This window comes from Saccostrea cucullata, unplaced genomic scaffold (genome assembly GCF_032062105.1).
Source record: "Saccostrea cucullata isolate Sc308-1 unplaced genomic scaffold, CSIRO_AGI_Scuc_v1 ctg492, whole genome shotgun sequence".
In the NCBI taxonomy this organism is placed as follows: Eukaryota; Metazoa; Mollusca; class Bivalvia; order Ostreida; family Ostreidae; genus Saccostrea; species Saccostrea cuccullata.
Genome location: NW_026931306.1, coordinates 298917 through 321427, shown reverse-complemented (window position 1 = coordinate 321427; position 22511 = coordinate 298917). Strand labels below are relative to the sequence as shown.

The following is a 22511-nucleotide window of genomic DNA, read 5'->3' as shown; positions in this document are numbered from 1 at the left end:
AAATATTCAACTTTAATACCCAAAATAGAGTAGAAACATGTTAGTAAACAATACAATACCATTGTTTTGCATGAATTATTATAAATAGATGCACTTTATTAGGCTATTGTATCAAAATTTAATGTGAGAAAATATGCTTTACAGGACAATATCGGTCATTAAAAAAAAATTATGGACTCAAACTTCGTAAATTTGCATTATTTTTGCTAAATTATATTTAAGAAAAATAATAAGCTTAAAAAAATCATATGTTGACGCATTACTTTTCGTGGTATGAGCTCTACACTAAAGGGACCCCACTATTTTCTTTCTTCCAGAAGTAATATATTGCCACATATTTCTGTAATACTGTTAATGTTTGAGTGTATACTTGTATTAACAAGGTTGTACATAATTTAAAACAATAATTATACACACCCAAAACCTATTGTTCCTAAAATTTATCTTATTTTACTCAAAAAAAAAAAAAAAAAAAAAAAATAAATAAATAAAACACACTTGTCTTTAAATTGGAGACGATGAAAATGAAAGTAATTCATTGATTCTCAGAAACTGGATGATTTTGCTACAGAAATTAATGAAGTGTGCTGCAAGTGAATCAACTTTTGTCAAATACTTATTCAAAAGATAATTTTGCATTGGGATTGGGGGAGGGGGGTATGCGTTTTATGCAATAATTATTATTCAAAGTAAATTTTGTAATGTTTGATTAGTAAAATCCATAAATTTCGAAGTCAAATCGTAGTCATTACTTTTCTTCCGAATTATCACTATTAGCTTCAACTTGGCCGCCGACAATAATCGCCTCTATAGTTTGATACATGTTCTGATGTAGCATGTATATGGTCCCTGTTTTCGGCGCGGCATATAAATCATGCATCATTCACAGAAATATCGTTTTATTACCTAATTATTTCTGTCAACCGAAAGTTGTTCCCATTCTCCCATTTTTAATTAATTTATCCTTAAACTGTAGAATATGTGTTTGTTGACGCGACCGACTTCGAGCAAAATCGTTACCGGATATTTAAAACGCAAAGTAAAAGTCAAACCAATACAGTTAAAAAATCTCATCTCGGAAAAAGGAAGCGCGGTTCCGGTTTTACTATTCGTAAATGACGTAGTGCGAGTATAGACCTACTTTAACTTTTAGAATTGAGAAATGTCTTTTTTCAGAGCGGGGGATTGTCCTCGCCTTGTACGCCTTCATTCTTTTTATTTTAAAGAAGCATTTTTGTCAATTGAAGCGGTCAATTTGGCCGGTTGACAGTTCTTAGGGAAAACACCGGTTAATACCGCTGATACTGAAATGAATGTCAGACACCTCGGCCCAACGACACATCGGCCCATTGACATCTCGGCCCAATGACAACTTGGCTCAGACAGGTCGGGTCAAGATTAAAGACAGGTTGGCCCATACATAAGACACCTCGGTCCAAGCAATTTAAATTCATTGCGAAATGTAGTATTTTTCCGATTTCAGAATTTGCATCTTAAAATAAAATTTTTATTGAAACAAGAGGCCCATGGGCCACATCGTTCACCTGAGCACTGTGGCTGGAAGTAGAAATTGATTTATTATTGATTATTATGCTTCCTGTCACTTTGTCTCTATATAATCCATACCCTATTATTCTCGCATAGTGTTCAAAGGATTTATATAGCATCAGCATTCTATGCCGAAATAGTGCATAGCTTCCATTTCTGAAGAAAATCTGACAACGCCCATACTGGTGAGCGAACTCACGACCCCGAGATTGTCAGTCCGATACGCTACCGATTACGCCACAGACGCCGTTATCTATAGTATTGTACTATAATATATATAGACTTAGTTTCAAATATTTTACACTTAAGATTAAAAATAAACAAAGTAATTCTTATAAAATAGTTTCTTGCAACCCCCCTTCCTTCACTCTAATAACATTCTCTAAAACTATTTGTAGATTATATCAAAGCATGGAGCGTTCAAAATTAAAGAAAAAGATTATGACGTACCTGTTGCATAAGGTGACGTCATAATAGAGTAGACGAATGTTACAGGTGATGAAACATCGGGAATGAAGAAAATATTGCCATTTTTAGGTCACCTGAGTAACTCAGGTGACCTATTGCTATCCGTTTTCGTCCGTCGTGCGTCGTGTGTCATATGTTAACATTTGAACATTTTCAGCTTCTTCTCTGAAACCACTGAACCAATTTCAACCAAATTTGGTATACAGCATCTATGGGGAAGGGGAACAAAAATTGTGAATTTCATGGTCCCCGCCCCCCTGGGGCCTGAGGGGTGGGGCCAAAACCACTAAAATTAGTGCAATCTTTAAAAATCTTCTTCTTTACTCCTGGACATCACGCAGGTAAACTGTTGACATGAATGTAATGAGCATTGAGTCCTCTACCAAAATTGTGAAATTCATGGCCCCAGGGTCAGGGGTTCTAGTGCTAGGGCGGGGCTATATAGATTATATAGTGAAAATGCATTATTTCTTTTAAAATCTTCTTCTCTGCTCCCGGGTATTGAATAAACTAACTAAGTACATAGTTATGATGAGCAAGAGTGCCTTTTCCAAAATTGTGAATTTTATGGCCCCAGGGTCAGATGTTCTGGTGTTAGGGCGGGGCTCTATTGATTATATAGTGAAAATGAATTTATTCCTTGAAATTCTTCTTCTCTGCTTCTGAGTATTAGATAAACTAACTAAGCACATAGTTATGATGAGCAAGAGTGCCTCTTCCAGATTTGTGAATTTTATGGCCCCAGGGTTAGGGGTTCTGGTGTTAGGGTGGGGCTCTGTTGATCATATACTGAAAATGCATTTATTCTTTGAAAATCTTCTTCTCTGCTTCTGGGTATTAAATAAACTAACTGAGCACATAGTTATGATGAGCAAGAGTGCCTCCTATAAAATTGTGAATTTTATGCCCCCTTGGTCAGAGGAGGGGGGGGGGCTACATAGTCTGAAAATAAATTAATGCTTTTAAATCTGCTCTTTGGTATTAATCAACCATTTTGTTTTAAAATTTGCAAAATTTTGAAATGTGTGGCCCCTGGGTCAGTGGTTCCTTTGGGGTGAGGTGCACAACTGGGTATAAAGTGGAAGTGCATTTTCTCTTTGTTACTCTGATCTACCTCTTGGTATTAAGTAAATAGAGTAAGCATGCTAAGTTAATAATTATGATAAGGAATGGTGCCTCTTTCAGAATTGTGAATTGTGAATTTCAGGGCCTCTGGTTTAAACCAAATTCAAGTGTTTGAAAGCTTTTACACAATACTCAGGTGACCTATAAGGCCCGTGGGCCTCTTGTTATACAGTAACAACAGTCAGCATAATAATAACAATAGTGTTGTGTTTTGCGTGCACTATGCCTAAATAGTAGTCGGCTTGTGCACCATGTGTCAAACCCTGACTACTATTTAGGCATAGAGCACGCAAAACACAACACTATTATATAAATAGTTTATATCCAAAAGTAGTCCCATGACCAATCATGGCTTTGCTATTCTTGATAAGATGATTTTTAAAGAATTTTCCTATATATATGTCTATGTAAAACTTTGATTGGCCATTGTGGCCCCGTCCTACCCCAGGGGGTCATGATTTGAACAAACTTGAATCTACACTACCTGAGGATGCTTCATTATATATATGATCAATTAGGCCATTCCAAGTTTTTTCTTTGTTAAGCGTCCACCCATCTTTCAAAAACCTAGCTACTATTCGCAAAAAACACACAAGTCAAAAAAAAAAACAAAACATATTTTATAGTAGTAAGAATGATGTAATTCAAAAGATATGATTTCATCTATCTATTTTTCATAAAAAAGTTATTTTCTTCAGCAAAATCAAGGTATTAAATATTGAAACTATTCCAATAATGATATATCATACAAATATTTAGAGATATTGCTGGAAATCATTAATTTTGACCTGAATAATTAATTTTTGGACTCCTTGCAGATTCTGTTTGTTTTTTCTGACATGGGGTGTCAAAAACCAAGGCGGACGCTAAACATAGAAAAAACTTGGAATGGCCTCATGGCTTTGTTATTCTTGAGAAGAAGATTTCTAAAGAATTTTCCTATATATTTCTATGTAAAACTTTGGTTGGCCAGTTTGGTTACAATTGGCTCAGCAGTTCTTTAGAAGAAGTCGAAAATGTGAAAAGTTTACGACGGCGACGACAACAACGACAGACAATGGAGAAATTGTGATCAGAAAATGTCACTTGAGCCTTTGGCTCAGGTGAGCTAAAAAGTAATTAAATATATTATCATTTTTAGTCACCAGAGTAAAATCAGGTGATCTATAGCCGTCTGTTGTCGTGCGGTGTGCATTAACATTTGAACACTCCTCATGCCTCTGTGCTATAACAAATAGCGACATGTAGTACTACAATAAATACTAATAAAACAAATAGGGTGGGACACTTTGAGAGGGGTGAGAGAGGTCCTAGGGAGTTTTGGTATACTGTAAATCACTTTTTTATTCGCGAGAACTTTATTTTCGCGTAATTACGGGAGACAGTGAGCACGCGAAAATTTCATTCTCGCGTATAATAGTATTCCTTAAGATTAAACAGAGAAATATTGACAATTCGTGAAAATTATGTCTCGCTTATCAATAGTCAATGACTATCTCGCGAAAATAAGGTGTTCGCGAAAATTTAGTGATCTACAGTAAAATTACATTGCAAAAGCTCACAATCCTCTTGAAATATCCGGAAAGGATAGTGTTACACACAGACATAATGTATAAATTTACGACCTTGAACTTTGACCTTTTGACCTAAAAATAAATAGGGGTCTTCCTTTGGCCGCAGGGAGTTGTTATGTAAAATTTCATTGCAAAAGCCCAAAGGGTTCTCGAGATATCGCACGGATTCGAAAGTGTTATAACAGACAGAATTTGCAAATTTTTTACCTTGACCTTTGACCTTTTGACCTCAAAATCAATAGGGTTCTTCTTTAGTCCATAGGGAGTTGATATCAGGGTTCAACACTAACATTTTTAGGCTTTGGTCCGGCTGGACTAGTGTTTCTTTACTTTTACTAGTCCGCGGGAAATTTTATGAGTCCGTCAATAATATAAATAAATAAGTAGAATTAACATTGCAATGTACTTTTTATACTTTTCTGAAATAAACAAAACATTTACATGAAATGTTTTGTACCAAGATTCGATGAAAATCTTACCATCAGGATTCGAACTACGATTGTATGATATTCCCGATCGCATTCGTTTTTTTCTATACATGATTTTATTATATACCTAATGTGTATCACTCAATTTTACTGTTGATTTTACGCTGTCACGTGACGTCGTGATCCAACTTTCTGGATCACCACACTGTGGTTTTCTTAATCCATATCACCACTTTCTGAAACTGACGACGTAGTACGCAGAAACATGACGTTATTTTTATTGCGTCTCAAAAAGTCCATTGTTTTTATGCTTTGTTTTATGGATAAAAATAATACAATTGATCTCTGAAGTTTTATTTCGCTATATTTTGTTAGTTATAAGGGGGTATATAATAAATTTATCATTATAACAGTAATTTGATCCGAAGAGCCGTATCACGTCTCGTTGACAGGCGCCTCATTAGATCTGATGATCCGACGATCATGATCTTGAAAGATTTCACAGAAATGTTGTTTGTTTTCCAATCATGGCAACAAAATCTTTGTTAAAAAACTTAAAATAGACAATTCTGGCACATTAAACCATAGTAAATGAGTAATGTAATTCATTCCTGGTAAAAGTATAAAAAATTTCAATTCAAATGCAACTCTTTGCAGATTGTTTAACCTTACTTGGTCAAAAGGAGAGGGGGATCCTTCCTCAGCATGTTTCAAATTGTGTTTTAATGCCAGAAATTGAACAGTTTTTAATTCCAGTCTAGGAGAAAAGTTTATTCAGCACCAGGGTAACAGTTTTCAGTGCTTTCAAGCAGTTCGAGCAGAGATGGTCAATTCAAAAATCCTTATTGTCTCTCCATGTGGAATTTCCAGAATTTCATCATTTGGATCCTTTGATTGAATATCATTCATATTTCCATTTCTTTTTTTCTTTCTTCTTCAAGAGCTCAGATTTTTGTGCAGCCAGAGTTTCTTGTCTTCTGCTCATCAACACTTGTGAACTGCTTCTCTTTTTCCTTCAAAAAGAAAGATTTTCTGAAAGTACCCATGATTGTAAAACATAAGACTTTTTTGTATTTTCTTGCATTTTAGTTTCATTTAATTTTGTATCAGAGACACTTCCAAATTAAAACATTCTGAGTGGAATTTAAGCCTATTTTCTTGGACTGCCATTTTGTAGATCAATCAGGCCTATGAATGTTTTGAGTCTCAGTCTATAATTAATGTATGTTATATGGTTGGATCCAAACTCAAAGCAAAGTTAGACAAAAATTGCATTAAAAAAAGAGACATATTAATTCATCATAATGTGCTTTAATTAGTTGTTATTTTACAAATAGACAGTAACATTTACAGACAGATTTCTGACTCAGTGATTGCCTCCATTTTTTGTCACTCACCAGTTATGAAGTAGATCGATCCTATATATATAGTCTTCATTCTTCATATTCTGTTATTTTCTTAAAAAGTTGACAAAGATCAGTGACTGTACTGTTTATTGGACACACCTCGTGAGAGGGTGAAAAACTACAAATTACAAAAGCATAATAAGAATTTGACAAAACATCAAAATCATAAGCAATCATACAAAATTAAATGCGTAACTTTAACATGTGAGCTGAACAGGCCTATGCCTATCGCATGCTGGAAATGCACGGTTTTACAAAACATTGTAGTTGCATAATTTAAACATGATAAAATATATTGCATAATACTGTTAGATACAGATGATCAAGTTAGATATAAATTCAAGTAAAACAATATAAAACTTACTCCTTAGGGAGGCCAACATCACCAAACTTAACAGCCAAAACGCAAGGCAAACCGCATGGCTACCATAATTCGTATAAACAGAATATTGAACCCGATCGAAATAAAATTATGCAATATGAAAACGGCACAGTGACTATGCAAATAATAGGTCACAAATACTGATTCTTCCACTCTTCAAATTCCCACTTCCAACGTCTCGCGCGTTTTCAAGTTTGCACCTATTCAAAAATGTACGGTAGAGCTAAGAAATACGTTAGTTTCGAATTTCCAAGATTTCTGTTTAAAAAAAATTACAAACACTATCTGAATAATTTTTCACTGAAAATACAATTTTTTATATCAAAATAAGTTTTATCAATGAAGAATTCGAATTTTTTACGTCATAAATTATTCATGTATTGACTTAGTTTCGTATAGCAAGTATGGCGGCCCCCTATGACATGATAATAACAATCTCTCACCCTCAGACAGAATATTCTGAGCTGTGAAGACACATAGGAGAATTAAAACTACAAAATACGAATGTGGATTATGTCATAGATAATTTACAACCATGCAGTCTGTGCTCTATCATTTACGCACGAAGCAAGGGAAACTTTTGACATTTTAACTGCACCAAAATTGAAATGTATATACAGGTTGGGCACAGTTCCTTTTTCGGGGAAGTATTACTGTAAAAGGGAACTATTACTCTTTCCAGTAATAAAAAACATTACTGAATTCGGTAATTTTCACTCATTTAGCTTCTATTCTCGTGTTTGTTTTGAATAACAGATAAAGTGCAAGAATATTTTCACATCCTCTAAAAATTTGTTGTCTATTAAGTATATGTGTGCTCAAAACTGCAATATTTATTGCTGCAAAAAGCTGAAAAAGAGTGATAAAATATTTCTTTGACATAGATTTCTTACGGTAGCTTACCTGTGTTAAAATTGTGATAATGGATACGTTCAGCACTTGCTAACTCGTTCACGAGATTATTCGTTCTAATTTAATTTTATACTATTTCTTTAAATGAAATCGTAATGATAAATTTAAATGTCATTGCTTCTTTTACAGATGAAAATAATTATTTGAAATATTAAATTTCAAACGACATTCTTTTAAAATGATCCTGGAATGAAAGCCCTTATTAGATTCCATACTTTTGGTACCATTTATCAACAAGGAAAATTATTTAATCTCATCTTAATCTTGTCTGCAGCAATGGAGGTCCGAATTTTACAGTCAGCGAGGTTTGTTTGATAAAGATAAAAGAAATCACACTGTATTTTTTATGCACTTTTTATTTAATAGATGGATTAGAGGCATTATTTGAAAAATGTGACAAAAATTCCCCAACTTAGTAATGTTTTTATTACTGAAAAGAGTAATAGTTCCCTTTTACAGTAATACTTCCCCGAAAAAGGAACTGTGCCCAACCTGATATAGCGTTTCGATCCAGGAATAATATGGTACAGTACAGACAAGTGATATAATTTTTTAGTTGTTAATAAATATATAAAACATTTTTTTACGAAGCTCACAAAGTTCTTTTTCCAGAATGTTTCATTTTTCAACAACTTGTTTAAAGTTTGATGTTAGAGAAAATTCGGTCGAATAAGGTTGTGTGATGAAAAACGACATTAATTAAAGCACATTATGATGAATATAACTGTTTAATGTAAATTATGAAGAAACACAAGTAATGAATTTGAAAAAAAAATGTTGTCAATGGTGATGCAGTGTTTGTTTAATTAAAATCAAATTAAAACAGGAAATGTTTAGAGATTTCATGATTTATTTTTTCAGATGGTGAAAGAATGTTATTAAATATAAATTATACCAGGGGCTTGTTCAACAATTGCATCTGCATGCAAAAGTTGTATTATGAGAGTATTGAGTGTTTTCTGTCAATCATTTTTGTCAATTATTTTAGTCTTCATAAAAATTCATGAACATTCATAATACCTTGAACACTACATTTTTTCTGTCAATAAAATGAAAATTACCAATATTCATATATATTCATCATTTGTTCATGAACTACATTTTATGAATATATTCATGAATAAAGTTCATGAACCATCTTTATGAACCAGTCATGAAACAGTCATGAACACATCATGAATGTTCATGAACGATTCATAAAAGTTCCTGAAATTATGAATTTCACCTCGCAGGGGTGGATATGCAAAATTTCATTGCGAAAGCTCAAAGGGTTCTTGAGATATCATGTGGAATGAAAGCGTTATAGACAGACAGAATGACGGACGGACAGACAGACCCAAATTAATATCCCCCACTTTTCAAGCGGGGAACAAAAATTCTTAAACAGAACTGAGAATGGCGAATTTGAAATGGGGCAAAACTAATAGCAAGTGTAAAAGGGGAAAATAACATTGGGCAAAAATAACCCTGTATACAATGAGTATTTCACCTTTTTAGCTCACCTGAGCCAAAGACTCAAGTGAGCTTTCCTGATCAAAAGAGGATATATGATCACAATTTGTCCATCGTCTGTCGTCGTTGTTGTCGTAAACTTTTCACATTTTCATCTCATCTTCTCCTCATGAACCACTGGGCCGATTTTAACCAAACTTGCCACAAAGTATCCTTAGGTGAAGGGAATTCAAGTTTGTTCAAATGAAGGGCCACGCCCTTATTCAAGGGGAGATAATTCAGAAATAGTAAAAATTTGATGCTATGTTTTAAAAATCTTCTTCTCAAGAACCACTGTGCCAGGAAAGATGACACTTATAGGTAAGCATCCTCAGGTAGTGTACATTCAAGTTTGTTCAAATCATGACCCCCAGGGGTAGGGCAGGGCCACTCTAGCCGATCAAATTTTAACATAGAAATTAGGGATGTCAACGAATATTCGAATATTCGAATATTCATTCGATGAGTTGATATTCGAATATGAATTTATGATTCGAATATTCGTTTTTAAGTATACAAGCATTAAAAAGAGAAAAAAAAAAGCCGGGCAAGTTTTATTAGAAATTGAATCAAGTTTGTACAAAATAAAAAAAACACTCCTCTTGGGTTACCTGAAAGGTGTGAAGAGTGCATCCATTTTAGTAGTTTATTTATTTGTTCACTTAATTAGTGGTATAATAGTGTCCAGTACTTACAATCAGCTTGTATTGTTGTAAGGACAAAGTTTTACAGTAAACACACGGACCCTTTGTTTATGTAAATATCATTAAAATCATTATCAGGAAATTAAGATTAGCAAAAAGTAATTGATGTAAATGTTTCACCGTTAGATAATTGTTCTGCTTGGTATGGGTTTGTAGGAGTTATCGATGTAGACTTTAGTAAGACGATCAATTAATCTGGAACATACTAAAGAATCTTGAATTTTCAAAAAACAATCATTACATTTTGGATATATATTATTCAATATAATTAAAAAAATATATAATTGCAGTGCATTTACCGCACTCTACTTGAGTTTTTATTTCAAAATAATGCCATAAAACCTATACTACTTGACAGGAGAGTGAAGATTTATATATTTAATAATGCAAGATGTATCTATTTTATCGAATATTCGAATATATTCGAATACTTCTATCGAATATTCGAATATCAATTATTGACAATTTTGACATCCCTAATAGAAATGTATAGGAAAATTGTTTAAAAATCTTCTTCTCAAGAACCACTGTGCCAGGAAAGATGACACTTATAGGGAAGCATCCTCAGGTAGTATACATTCAAATTTGTTCAAATCATGACCCCCGGTGGTAGGGCGGGGCCATACTGGCCGATCAATTTTTTACATAGAAATATTTAGGAAAATTCTTTAAAAATCTTCTTCTCAAGAACCACTGTGCCAGGAAAAATGAAACTTATAGGGAAACATCTTTAGGTAGTGTAGGTTCAAGCTTGTTCAATTAGGTAGTGTAGATTCAAGCTTGTTCAAATCATGACCCCTGGGGGTAGGGCAGGGCCACAATGGCCGATTAAAGTTTCTTACATAGAAATATATAGGAAAATTCTTTAAATATTTTCTTCTCTGGAATAGCATAGGTATGATTGATCATATTTTTATGGAAGCATCCTCAGGTACTAAAGATTCAAGTTTGTTCATATCATGACCCTTAGGGGTAGGGCAGGGCCACAATGGCCGATCAAAGTTTCACACAGAAATATATAGGAAAATTCTTTAAAAATCTTCTTCTTTGGAATAGCAAAGGCATGAGTGATCACATTTTTATGGAAGCATCCTCAGAGAGTGGACTTTCAAGTTTTTTCAAATCATGACCCCCAGGGGTAGGGCGGGGCCACAACATAGAATCCAAGTTTTACATAGAAACAAGTAGAAAAAAATCTTTAAAAATCTTTTTTTCAGGAATAGCAAAGCCATGATTAGTCATATTCATAGTGTAGATTCTATTTTGTTCAAGTCATGACCCCTGGGGGTAGGGTGGGGCCACAATGTACAGTGATTGGGAAGGGCTTGCGCCACGCGCCATAGTCGCATTGAAGTGAAAAATGGCGCATTAAATCAATCAATCATGGCGCCAAGGTGCGCATTCAATTTTTAGCGATGTTATTTGGAAATATTTTGCGTCCGACTTTCTTCCTTGTTTTACTTTCGTTTTAAATGCAGTCAATTTAAAACAACAAATCTCATTGGTTGAAACCTGTCAAAACGTACTTCCGGTTAAACGAAGCACTTGCATGAGGTACAATAACTTCATTCATTTGTATGGTAGGGCTGTTCCCTTTCCACAACTGTTGTAATTTAAACACAAAATTCGGGTCAGTTATATTCTAAGCAAGTGCTTTTAAATTTGCTGCATTTCATGCGTTGAAAGTCCGATTCAGTTAATTAAAAAGGTGTTTTCTCTCGTATTTGATATTTGTTTGTCACTTTTTTTATTTCTTAAAACGGCCCTTCAGATTATATTGATGGCCCATTTATTTTAGAAATGGTCCATCAAAAATGTTGACAGTTGCGCCATAGTCCCATTGACCATTTTGGCCTTCCCAATCACTGAATGTAAGTTCAAATGTTAAGGGCAATAAAGCCACAGGTAGTCAAAGACATATGCAAGCATCCTTAGGTAGTGAAGATTCAAGCTTGTTCAAGTCATACCCTCTCCCTTTTAAGGATTGGTTGGAACCACTTTTGAGTTTTAACTTTACAAAAATAAACTGATTTAGGCTTTTTTCCTAGCTACATTGCTCAGGTGAGCAATGTGACCCATGGGCCTTTTGTTTATAAACGGCTTCGTGGTTTATAAAGCATGATACATGCACCTCAATTTTTACGCTGGTAAAGGGAAAAAAATAATAGAACTAAATTGTTTTGATATTTGATCTCACAATTTCAAATGACATTAATTTTACTTCCTTTTAAGAAAAACACTTAAAACATGAACATGAAAATTTCAGCTATGATAGAGCAACATATGTAGATTTGCATAACGTAGTTAACTTCCACCGAAAGTACTGCATGTTAACTCTCGGTATGGCCTGAGAAAAGTCATATTGAGAGTTTCAAAATTTTTAACATTTTCTCTACGATATCTTTTTACTTGTAAATATTTTGTTAATACATATAGAACAAAATTTTTGCAGAAATACACGATCTTTCAAATGATATCTCGAAAAAAGGGCTGGCCCCTAAAATAAGGGATCTAGAAGGGCCAATTTTTTTTCCCCCGATATCTCAGAAAGTATTGAGAATTTGTAAAACGTCAAAGAAGCAAACTTGTTTACAATGTCAAGTAGAATTCATTGAGATCGTCATAATACATCTGCTGACATCACTTCCGGCCAAACCGGAAGTAGTCAGAAAATGCATATTTTTGCCGTTCTTGGCATGTTTTTGATTAATATCTGTCATTGAAAGCATAAAACATTATTTTCCGTCCATCTACGTCACTTCCGGTTGAACCGGAAGAAGCAGGAAATGGCTTACTTTTGCAATTATCAACATCGATTTAGAGGATTGAAATAATTGGAGATGTCATTGCTCTTTTTTTTAAAAATTCAATTACTTCCGGTCAAAAAGGATGGAAGACCTACTCTTTGCTCTAGTTTGTTGTTATTTTCTAAAAAAAAAATGCAAGAAATCATGATGAGACAACACTGATTTCATTACAGGAAGTTTGTTTCTATGCATCATGGTGAAGGTGCTGCAATCGCAAGGAGATGGTGATTGTGACGTCAGAAGTCGACCGTCCCTTCGCTTTAGGTCTATGGTTTAAAACACGAACCAAGTCAATTTTCTGGAATGTTGTTTCAGTTGATACTCAGTTGACCTATAAGGCCCATGGGCCTCTTGTCTTTTAGACAATGAAGTAATATGTTTTAAGTGTTAATATTAAAACTTTTATTCAATTGGAAAATTAATTCATTTCAGGCTCCAATGAAAATGATGAGAATGCAGAAGACTTTTTCCAGAGAGTAAGGAATTCTTTTCATTGTTGTTATTTATGTGATTTTCCTTAATGTATAAAAAAAAATGAGTGTACATGTATCTGCAGAGCAGATCAAGTAACAGTTTGTTCAGCAGCTTTATGTCTGTCAATGAAAATTTTCTGATGTCACACATGTAACATTATACATTAATATTGACTGTGTTCTTGGGCAAAAAGCATTATGTCGGACCCAAGAACCAAACTGTCTCCAGAAAATCTACCAAAATATAATATTCATGGCACCAGGGTTAAACCCATACCAAAATAAGGTACAGATTAGGCATACCTATCTTGGGTAAAAATAGGCACAAAAAAAGTATACTTAAAGTATGCAAGTTTGGAACCACTTGTACAAGTATAGGTAGCAAATTGGTACACAATAGGCATACCTAAAGTATACCTAAATCTAATGATAGGCACACTTTAGGTACCATAAATGCACAATATTGGCACACAATCGGATAGGTACCTTCTAGGCATGCCTCAAATGTGCCTATAATCTACCTAAAAGATACCAACTTCAAAAGTATACCTAAAGTATGCCTACAGTTTACATACCAAAAAAAGAGAATATTGGCACATGATCAGATAGGTACCTTCTAGGCATACCTAAAATGTGCCTATAAATCTACCAAGAAGATACCTTCAAGACTGTGCCAAAAGTATACTTAAAGTATGCCTACAGTTTAGGTACAAAAAAAGCACAATATTGGCACACAATGCAAACATTCAGATAAGTACCTTATTAGTATACCTAAAATGTACCTACAAGTCTACCTAAAGTATGCCTACATTTCTATCATATTGGTACTTAAAAAGAGTGTGCCAAAAGTATACTTCAGGTATGCCTATAATGTACCTATCAAATAGGCACATTTGAGGCAGGTCTATATTAAGGAAAAATTTAACAATAATAATAATCAGGTACAAATAAAAATTTATTGCATGATGCTACATGAAAATATATGAAAAATACTTCTTTAAAAATCCTCTCTATAAAAAGAATCTATATATATAACAAATCCCCTATATTAAAAAAATTAATATTGTTAACTCAAACAAAATAATGATATTTAATACATTCTTTGCAAGAAAAAAGATAAAAAATAAATGCACCTTTTAAGGCATATTACAATACATAAAGTAATTTTAATACACAAAGTCATTGTAAAGGTACTGAAAATATACTCCATTTCTTGTCTTTTTTTCCCCCACACATTGTTCACTTGAAATTCATGTTATCTTCATTATTTTCATAGAGTTCCAACCCATCACAGAATTTTCTGCTTTGTAATACACCTTTTACCAGGGTAAATCCTGATTGCTGTACAGTTGTGATTTTCATCTGGACTCCATAAAAAAACAGATCCTCCATTTGAATGTACAATGCAATTTCTTCTTTCCTCTTTCATGCCATTTCCTTCAATTCTGAAAAAGTTGGTGCTAATTCACTTACTGAGTTACATTTGATGCTTAATTATTTTCAAAAAGATTAAATAGATGAAATCCATGCCTGGGTCTATTCCCCATTTTCAAAAGGTGAGTTATTTCCCCTGAAGGGAACTCTTTTACTGTGTTTAATACGCATGCGCTATAAATAAAGTCACTTCCGCGGACGTTCTCGATGTAAACATGTTCATAGTGTAATGCATATGTCATGGAAAAATGTTATTGTGTTTGTGATAATATATAAATCTTAACTGATTCGTAAAATTGCCCACTCATAGTCTCTTTCTGGATTTGTATTAATCTGTATAGTAGTATAATAAGGCACACACTCCCCTTCTTACAAAAAAAAAAGAAACAAATTACTGATAAAATGCTGATGCATATTCGAATAGGCCTATTTAAAAAAAAAGAAGCTAATTTTCGGTAGTGGATGTTCTGTAGACGGATCATCATTATTTACAAAATGTGCAGAACAAATATAAGAATTTTTAGTTTTTACGCATTAATCTAGCCTGCTGCAGCCATATTTTCTTCACTGCATCTCTAGGAATTTTTTGGAGATTGATGACATGTCCATCTACAGTTTTACCTCCAAAATTGCTGCATATACAGCAGTAGTTCGTCTTCCGCGACCGATACCATGCGTTTTTGCTTGATTGTATGTCACAAAATAGAACTTTTACTTACAAGAACACATTTGGTGACAATTAAAGGCCTATTTCATTTGAGTTATGTTTCCATTTTTTATATGTAAAATAATTGATTCACTGCATGTATAGTATTAAAACTTTGAATGGAATTTAATTTAATCTATGTGCTCATGTAACGAAAAAGACTAATTAAAATAGCATCGACCTGAATTCGTGTTACATATGTCGTATAAAGTCTGAGTGCATGTAATCAAATTGATACAATAATTTCCTAGCGTATTTCTTGTTAATTAACGGAAAACATTCTTTTCTCAAGTGTTATTCATGTTTTACTTTTGATATTGAAAATGTTCATTGAAAGACAGGTTGCCCCCCCCCCCCAACACACACACAGTTTATACTACGGTAAAGTTATATAAGGGAAATGTAGTATTGTATGCCAAGGAACTGGTACTGAAATAAGTAGCTTTTCACCTTGGGCAAGGTTTTTCTTTGCTTGTCAACTTTTCCAGTTAAGAAAAAACATATTTCTTTGGCTGCCCCCCCTTTTTTTCTTCTTCTGTTTACCAACAAAACTTCAGAGTACTGAAGATTACTTGTTGGTGCGCATGCGTGACCTAAACTTATATAAATAGAAACAATATAAAGAAAAAAAAAAGAAATGTGCTTTTATTTACATTTTAAAGACGATGCTACATGCCTGGCTAATTCGTATAGCTTTCTAAAAAAAAAAAGGGGGGGGGGGGTAACAGGCCCTTTATAAAATCGCTTATTATCTAAAAAAAAAATTGCAAACCGTTTCTTTCTTTTAAAATTTTTAAATGCAGCGTGTAAGTTGATCACTATTTTGTTGGATTATCGTAACGTGTAGTCCGCGAAGTTATGCTAGTGTAGAAGAGTTCCGATTTTGAGGGGAGATGACTTTTTAAATTTAAAAGGCTCCCTTCCTATTTGCATTATTGTGTTATTATATGTATAAATAATTAATCAATTAAAAGTGATTTGGACACACCCCACCCCCCCCCCCCCCCGCGAAATCTTGAAAATTTAAAATTTATAATGGAGTTTGATAAGTGGTGACTAATTTTACTCTTATACATTAATCATTATTTTTTTTTCAAGAATCAGATTAGATTTTATACTTACTGACAGAGTTATAGCCTTTATGCATTTCTCTCAAGTTTAGAATGACTTCAGGGGACAACATTTTTGCTGGAGAAAAAAGTTTGTTCATGAAAGTATGTGACATTATTATTGACAAACACTCATTCATATACATACTTATTTTTTAAATATATTATTGAAACATTGTCACTGAATGAAATGATGTGTGTCATATCCCCCCCCCCTCCCCTGGCATGAACCAAGTGGAGAGCTTGGGGTTGAGATGATTTTATGTAAACTTATTACATAAATTCAAATCAATTAATTATTTTGGATAAATGCTGTAATTTTGATACTTTAAACATGTTAAAAATTATTGACCCCCCCCCTTTTTTTTTAAAAAGAGATGTTTACTTAATTTACATTTCAAACTTCATATACCTGGTACCAATGATTTAAGGACCCTCTCTACATTGCACCCTAATTTCAGGGTATTTGCGTGTAGTTAGACTGACCCACCATTTGACATAAAAAAAGAATAAATTGTAATTTGCACTGTATGACAAAATTTTAAATAAATCCATGTATTCTAAACATATGTTAGACCAAGATAGAGTAATTGAAAACTTTATTTGCATGTATTTTCTCCATTTGAATAATCGAAAGCAATTTTTCTTTGTCATTACTTCACCGTCTTCAAAGATTTTTCCGCCCCGTGGGGATCTGGGTTACAATAGGTCCTCAGTATCCCCTTGTTTGTTGTAAAAGGCGACTAAATGGGGCAATCTTTCGTATGACCGTATAAACAGGCCCCGTGTCACAGCAGGTGTGGCACGACAAAGAAGTCCCTGCTCAATGGCCCTTGCCGAGCATAGGCCTAAATTTGCAGCCTTCACCGGCAATGGTGATCTCCATATCAGTGAAATATTCTGAGAGGGACGTTAAACAGTATACAATCAATCAATCAATCAAAGATTTTTCCTGGATAAAGAAGGCAGGCTCCCTATATTAGAAATGGATTAGTTTATTTCAAAGTAGCCTCCTTTACACTACATAATTTTCTCAAAAGTCCAAAAAACATTTTTCGTCAGTGTATAGAGGGTTCTTAATTTCACACAGTTCATTTGAATTTCTGTTTGTTATTATCGCCATGTCCATGCAGAGGCTACTGTGCATAACCTATTCCCTGATATTGACACATTAAACATGTTAAACGTAATATTTAAAAAAAGACTCTGAAACTGTGAAACACTTCTTAAAGTCTTGTTACACATTTGGTTAAACAACATTATTATATTTAAAAGGCTTTACATCATGTGTAGGCTGTAGCGATAGCTGCACGGCCATCTTGAAAACTGAATCAAAACAAACCAAAAATCTACGATACAAATACCAAGAATTTCGTAAAATCTACACTTAATATTCACATTCTAATGCATTCTTTAAGTGCACAAATACATTAACAACAAGTAGCATAAAAATTTACACTGAAGGAAAGACTCACCGACCAATAATTCTCCGATTTCTTTTTGAGATTTTTATCTCGGCAAATTTTCAAATCGTCTCTGTAATGTCCGCGCTATCCACTGACCAATCATAGACTTAGTCACGTGATTTCATTAAAGTTTATGAAATTATTCATAAAATAGTTCGTATAAACAATAAATAATTATGACAATGAACATTTAACAATGATTTAATGGCGCCCCAACTTTAATTAAATGCCGATTGCGATGAAATCCTTGAAATTTAGCGTGGCTATTTTGGGCAAATAATTGGACCGCCATCTTGAACGCCATTAAGTTTGTGTTTGTTTACACAACTAATTACTGTCAAATTGAGAAGGCCCCCCCTAATTTTGTTTTCATTATTTAATTTCCCTACGTGTTAGAGTTCAACTTAAATCTTAATTAATGTAACTGACACCCTACACACTTCCATACATCGAAATACATGTACACACGGAACATGTAAATTATACCATATACAATCCATGTATGCATACTATGTGAATAATTATAAATGATGTATTTTGTGCATCTTGGGGGCTATTATTTGTATCAATTTTCTGACTTGATATTTAAATGTACACAATTTTTTTTACTGCTACATCTTAACTACCGGTAATAGTTAAAACATCTGTATTTATTTCATTCTGTAATTTTTTCTTTTGTATTTTTACCCATTACGATTGGGCTGAAAAATCTAATCAAATCACCCTCTTTCAGTTTGTCATGTCCATGTGGAGAACTGCACGTGATACACGTACAAAATTTCAGCAGGTGAAGGTCATCGGGTGTATTAACACCTGTGTCACTGAAGAATACCGTGGAAATCAACATCGTTTTGCATACAAAGAAAAATAATGTCTATTTTAAGACACACTAGTAACTTGGATTATGGATATAAATTATCACCCTATAAAGTTAATTTACGCACATCCTAAACATTTTTGTATTTACAAAATGTACGAGAGAGAGAGAGAGAGAGAGAGAGAGAGAGAGAGAGAGAGAGAGAGAGAGAGAGAGAGAGAAGTTGAGGTGGTCGCGTGATGGGGCCTCTACTGGACATCACATGTGTATATAAATTTTATTACTGATAATTTATAACACAAAGTTGTACCTTCTACAACTAATTGGGTTTTCTAAGCCAACCTGGTTTTAAAAAATGTATTTGGTTTTTAAAACGGTTAAAATAATCATAGTTTATCAGACTGGTTTATTTACATAGTTAAAAAAACATTCATTTATCATTAGGCCTAATTTGTTTAAGAGCAAAAGAAAGATTTTAAAGAATAATACCGCAAGAATAATACTGAAAAGCATCGTAACTAAGCAGTTTTGGTTGTTGGTTACATGACTATATGTCCACTTCACTAGGTGCACGGACCACCTGATCTCTCTGTTGATTACCTGTGTATTGTATGCGGTCAAGCGGAAAGTGATTTCCTGTTTCGTAGGTTAAAGCTGAACACTTCTTTAAATAGGCACTGTCAGACGGGTATATAAACCATTCGCTTTCGTTACACCCGATTAAATGTAGTACTCCTATCGTGGTCTTAGATTTTCGCGTTTATCTCTTGTTTTTATGTGCATTTTCTGTTTGTAAATAAATTGACCTGTATTTTCCATGATACTTTTGTCCTGAAAAAAATGATAATTTCATCGATAAAACGCTTTGTAAGATTTACGTCTGCACTAGTCGGATCTCTATAGTAAAAGACATTAAACTGACTAGCGATCTGTTCCTTATATACGAGTTGTAGGGAGAGCATTGAAGAATGAGAAATATGGCAATGCCTATTTACGAGTAGTGTTCAGCTTTAATGTATACATATTTCAGAGTAGTGCAGTGTTTATAAATGCAACAAGTTGATAAAATTACACGTAAAAATCATTTAGCAAGCGGAGGGGGGGGGTTAATAGACAGAGAAAATGTTAATCAAACTTACTAAGAACTCTGTAGGGCAAACTGGGACACATTTTAAGTAGTAATGGAGCTCTAACTTTTATTTTCTTTAAATAAGATTAATTATTGAATTAATGATAAATACATATTAAGCAATTGAGTGTAACAATTTTAATACCCCTCCCCATTTTTCCTTTCCACAACACAACAGTATACATTATAATGAGTTCTTGCAATAATGATGTGAAATTTGAAGTATAATTTAAATAAAAATCAAATGCACAAATTGTTGAATGATAATATAAGAAAATAAATAATAGAAAGTGGTTACTACTCCCCCCCCTACAAAAAAACCACAGTCTTCTATTAATAAAGTATTTATATTCAGGCACTTTGAAAAATGACTAAGTCCAAAGTAGGTACATTTTAGGTACACTGGGAAAATATTTAAGTCCAACATAGGTACATTTCTGGCACACTGAAAAATGACAAAGTCCAAAATAGGTACACTGAAAAATGACAAAGTCTAATGTAGGCACATTTCAGGCACACTTTAAAATGACAAAGTCCAAATTAGGTACATTTTAGGTACACTGAAAAATGACAAAGTCTAAAGTAGGCACATTTCAGGCACACTGTAAAATGACAAAGTCCAAATTAGGTACATTTTAGGTACACTAGAAAAAAATTAAGTTCATTTTTGGCACAGAATAGGTATGCCTTTTCTGTACCTATAATAGTAGGCACACATTAGGTACTGAAAAGGCACAAAAAAAGTATGCCTATATGTACCTTTTTTTTGTATGGGAAGGCAGAGATTTTAAGCACCGCCTTCAAAAATACCTGGTTTGGGTAGCCCTGTCAATCAAGTGTGTGAATTTAAGGTCCATTATTGGATGCTGCAGTTTGATTGACACATACTTACTGGTCCCTGTGTATGCCCTTTACACCTTGTTTTAGACTCACCAGGCAGAAGATGCGGGTTTCAAGAAACGGGATATTTATTCATGTGATACTTATACTGCAAGGTGATAATTTATAATTATTCATATGTTGCCTATATGCTATTAAAATAATTATCATCAACTGTTTTGTGATAATTCGAATTAGAAATGCAGTACGTGTCACTGAAAAGTAATAATTGATTAGAAGACGAAAACCTAAATGAATTTAATTTTCATTTGTCAGTGTCAAAATTGAATGAAATATGAAAATGCAAACACAGCCTCAATATTGATATGACAACTTTTGCAAGAAAAATACAGAACTTCATTCAGTGATCATGTTTAGAATAGTCATTGCTATGTACAACACTGGTAAATGACGGTTTCATATAAAAAATACATAGTAGGATGTCTGTATTACAAAGAATAAATAAATAAACATGAAATGACAAAGTACATATTTTGCTTTACACAGTTTAATAAATTAATCATCTAGAATACGAAAACTGACGATTTGTAAAAACCATGTGTAAAAGGTTAACTTTGCATGCAGGCATGGGGTAATCGTAATTGAGTAATCGTAATCGATTGTAATGATTACTTTTTACAAGTAATCGACAGTAATATGTAATCGAAGAGATTTTCGATTACTTGTAAGGCCACACCAATTTGTAACATAGTTCTTTGGATTTTCAAAAATAAAAAGTGAGGCGAGCGAGCGAAAATATTTTACAAATATTTTTTTTTCAGGTTTCAAAATTATGAGGCGAGCGAATATAATTAATATTAGCGACAAAAATTTCTAAGTTCTTCTCTTTTTCGGTCATTTTTTCTGGACGAGAAAACATTTTCGATTGCACTCAGAAGGCGCGAAAACGTGTTTTTCTTTTGTTTCTTGTAACATTGCAATTTTGACATAGTTTCATTTCTACAAATTTTCTGTTTAATTCTTTGCAAATTGTTAAGGTCATGTCAGGTTTTGAAATCACAATTGCATCACTTTTTGAATTTTCTTTAATTTTAATTGAACAAATATTGTCAATATTTACTTAATCTTGTGTGTACTGTATTTTTCATATGTTGATGATGTTCTCTTTATTGTTTTATAAAACAAAGCTTCAAACATCTCCTCTGATTCTATTTCTGTTGCTGTGTATGGAACTACTTTGTACCCAATGTTTTTAACTATAGTACACAGGGGTGTGCAATTAAAAAAAAAATTAAGTACTTTTCCACAGGCTATTGGCAGCTTTCAAGTTACTAGCCCCAAGTAAAAAGTTACTTACCCAAATAGAGGGGCAAAAATTAAACCAAATAGAGGGGCAAAAATTAAAATAAATACTAAAGTTGAGAAGAAATTAATTGCTGAAAAAGTCAGAGTACTGAGGTCATTCTTTTTAAAATTAAAGTTAAAAGTTCTCACTATCAATTTTAATCATGCATAAATTATTTTGAAAAAAAAAAATTAGAATTAATTTAAATAAATTATCTTCCCTTTTTCTGATCATTGCACTAGCTCATTTAGAATAAAATCAAATTCATTTTGTTTCATCTTAAATCATTAAATACACTGGAAATAAATTTTATGTGAGTCACAAAACACTTATCTTTCAGTTGATTG

General features: G+C 33.3%; 1 protein-coding gene and 1 long non-coding RNA gene across 2 annotated transcripts in view; one reads left to right on the top strand and one right to left on the bottom strand.

Moving 5' to 3' along the window:
- The window catches only part of LOC134232130 (protein bicaudal C homolog 1-like), a 262980-nt gene that overhangs the window by 13499 nt on the left and 226970 nt on the right, over nt 1–22511 (top strand). The window contains exon 3 of the mRNA XM_062714082.1: nt 13278–13321. Coding sequence (XP_062570066.1) covers nt 13278–13321 — 44 coding nt within the window. The remainder of the gene's footprint in view (nt 1–13277; nt 13322–22511) is intronic.
- Nucleotides 5714–6967, bottom strand: LOC134232141 (uncharacterized). The gene is made up of 3 exons (XR_009984721.1): nt 6914–6967; nt 6541–6667; nt 5714–6156 (listed from the first exon to the last, which is right to left on the bottom strand). It is a non-coding gene; the product is annotated as an uncharacterized LOC134232141 (long non-coding RNA).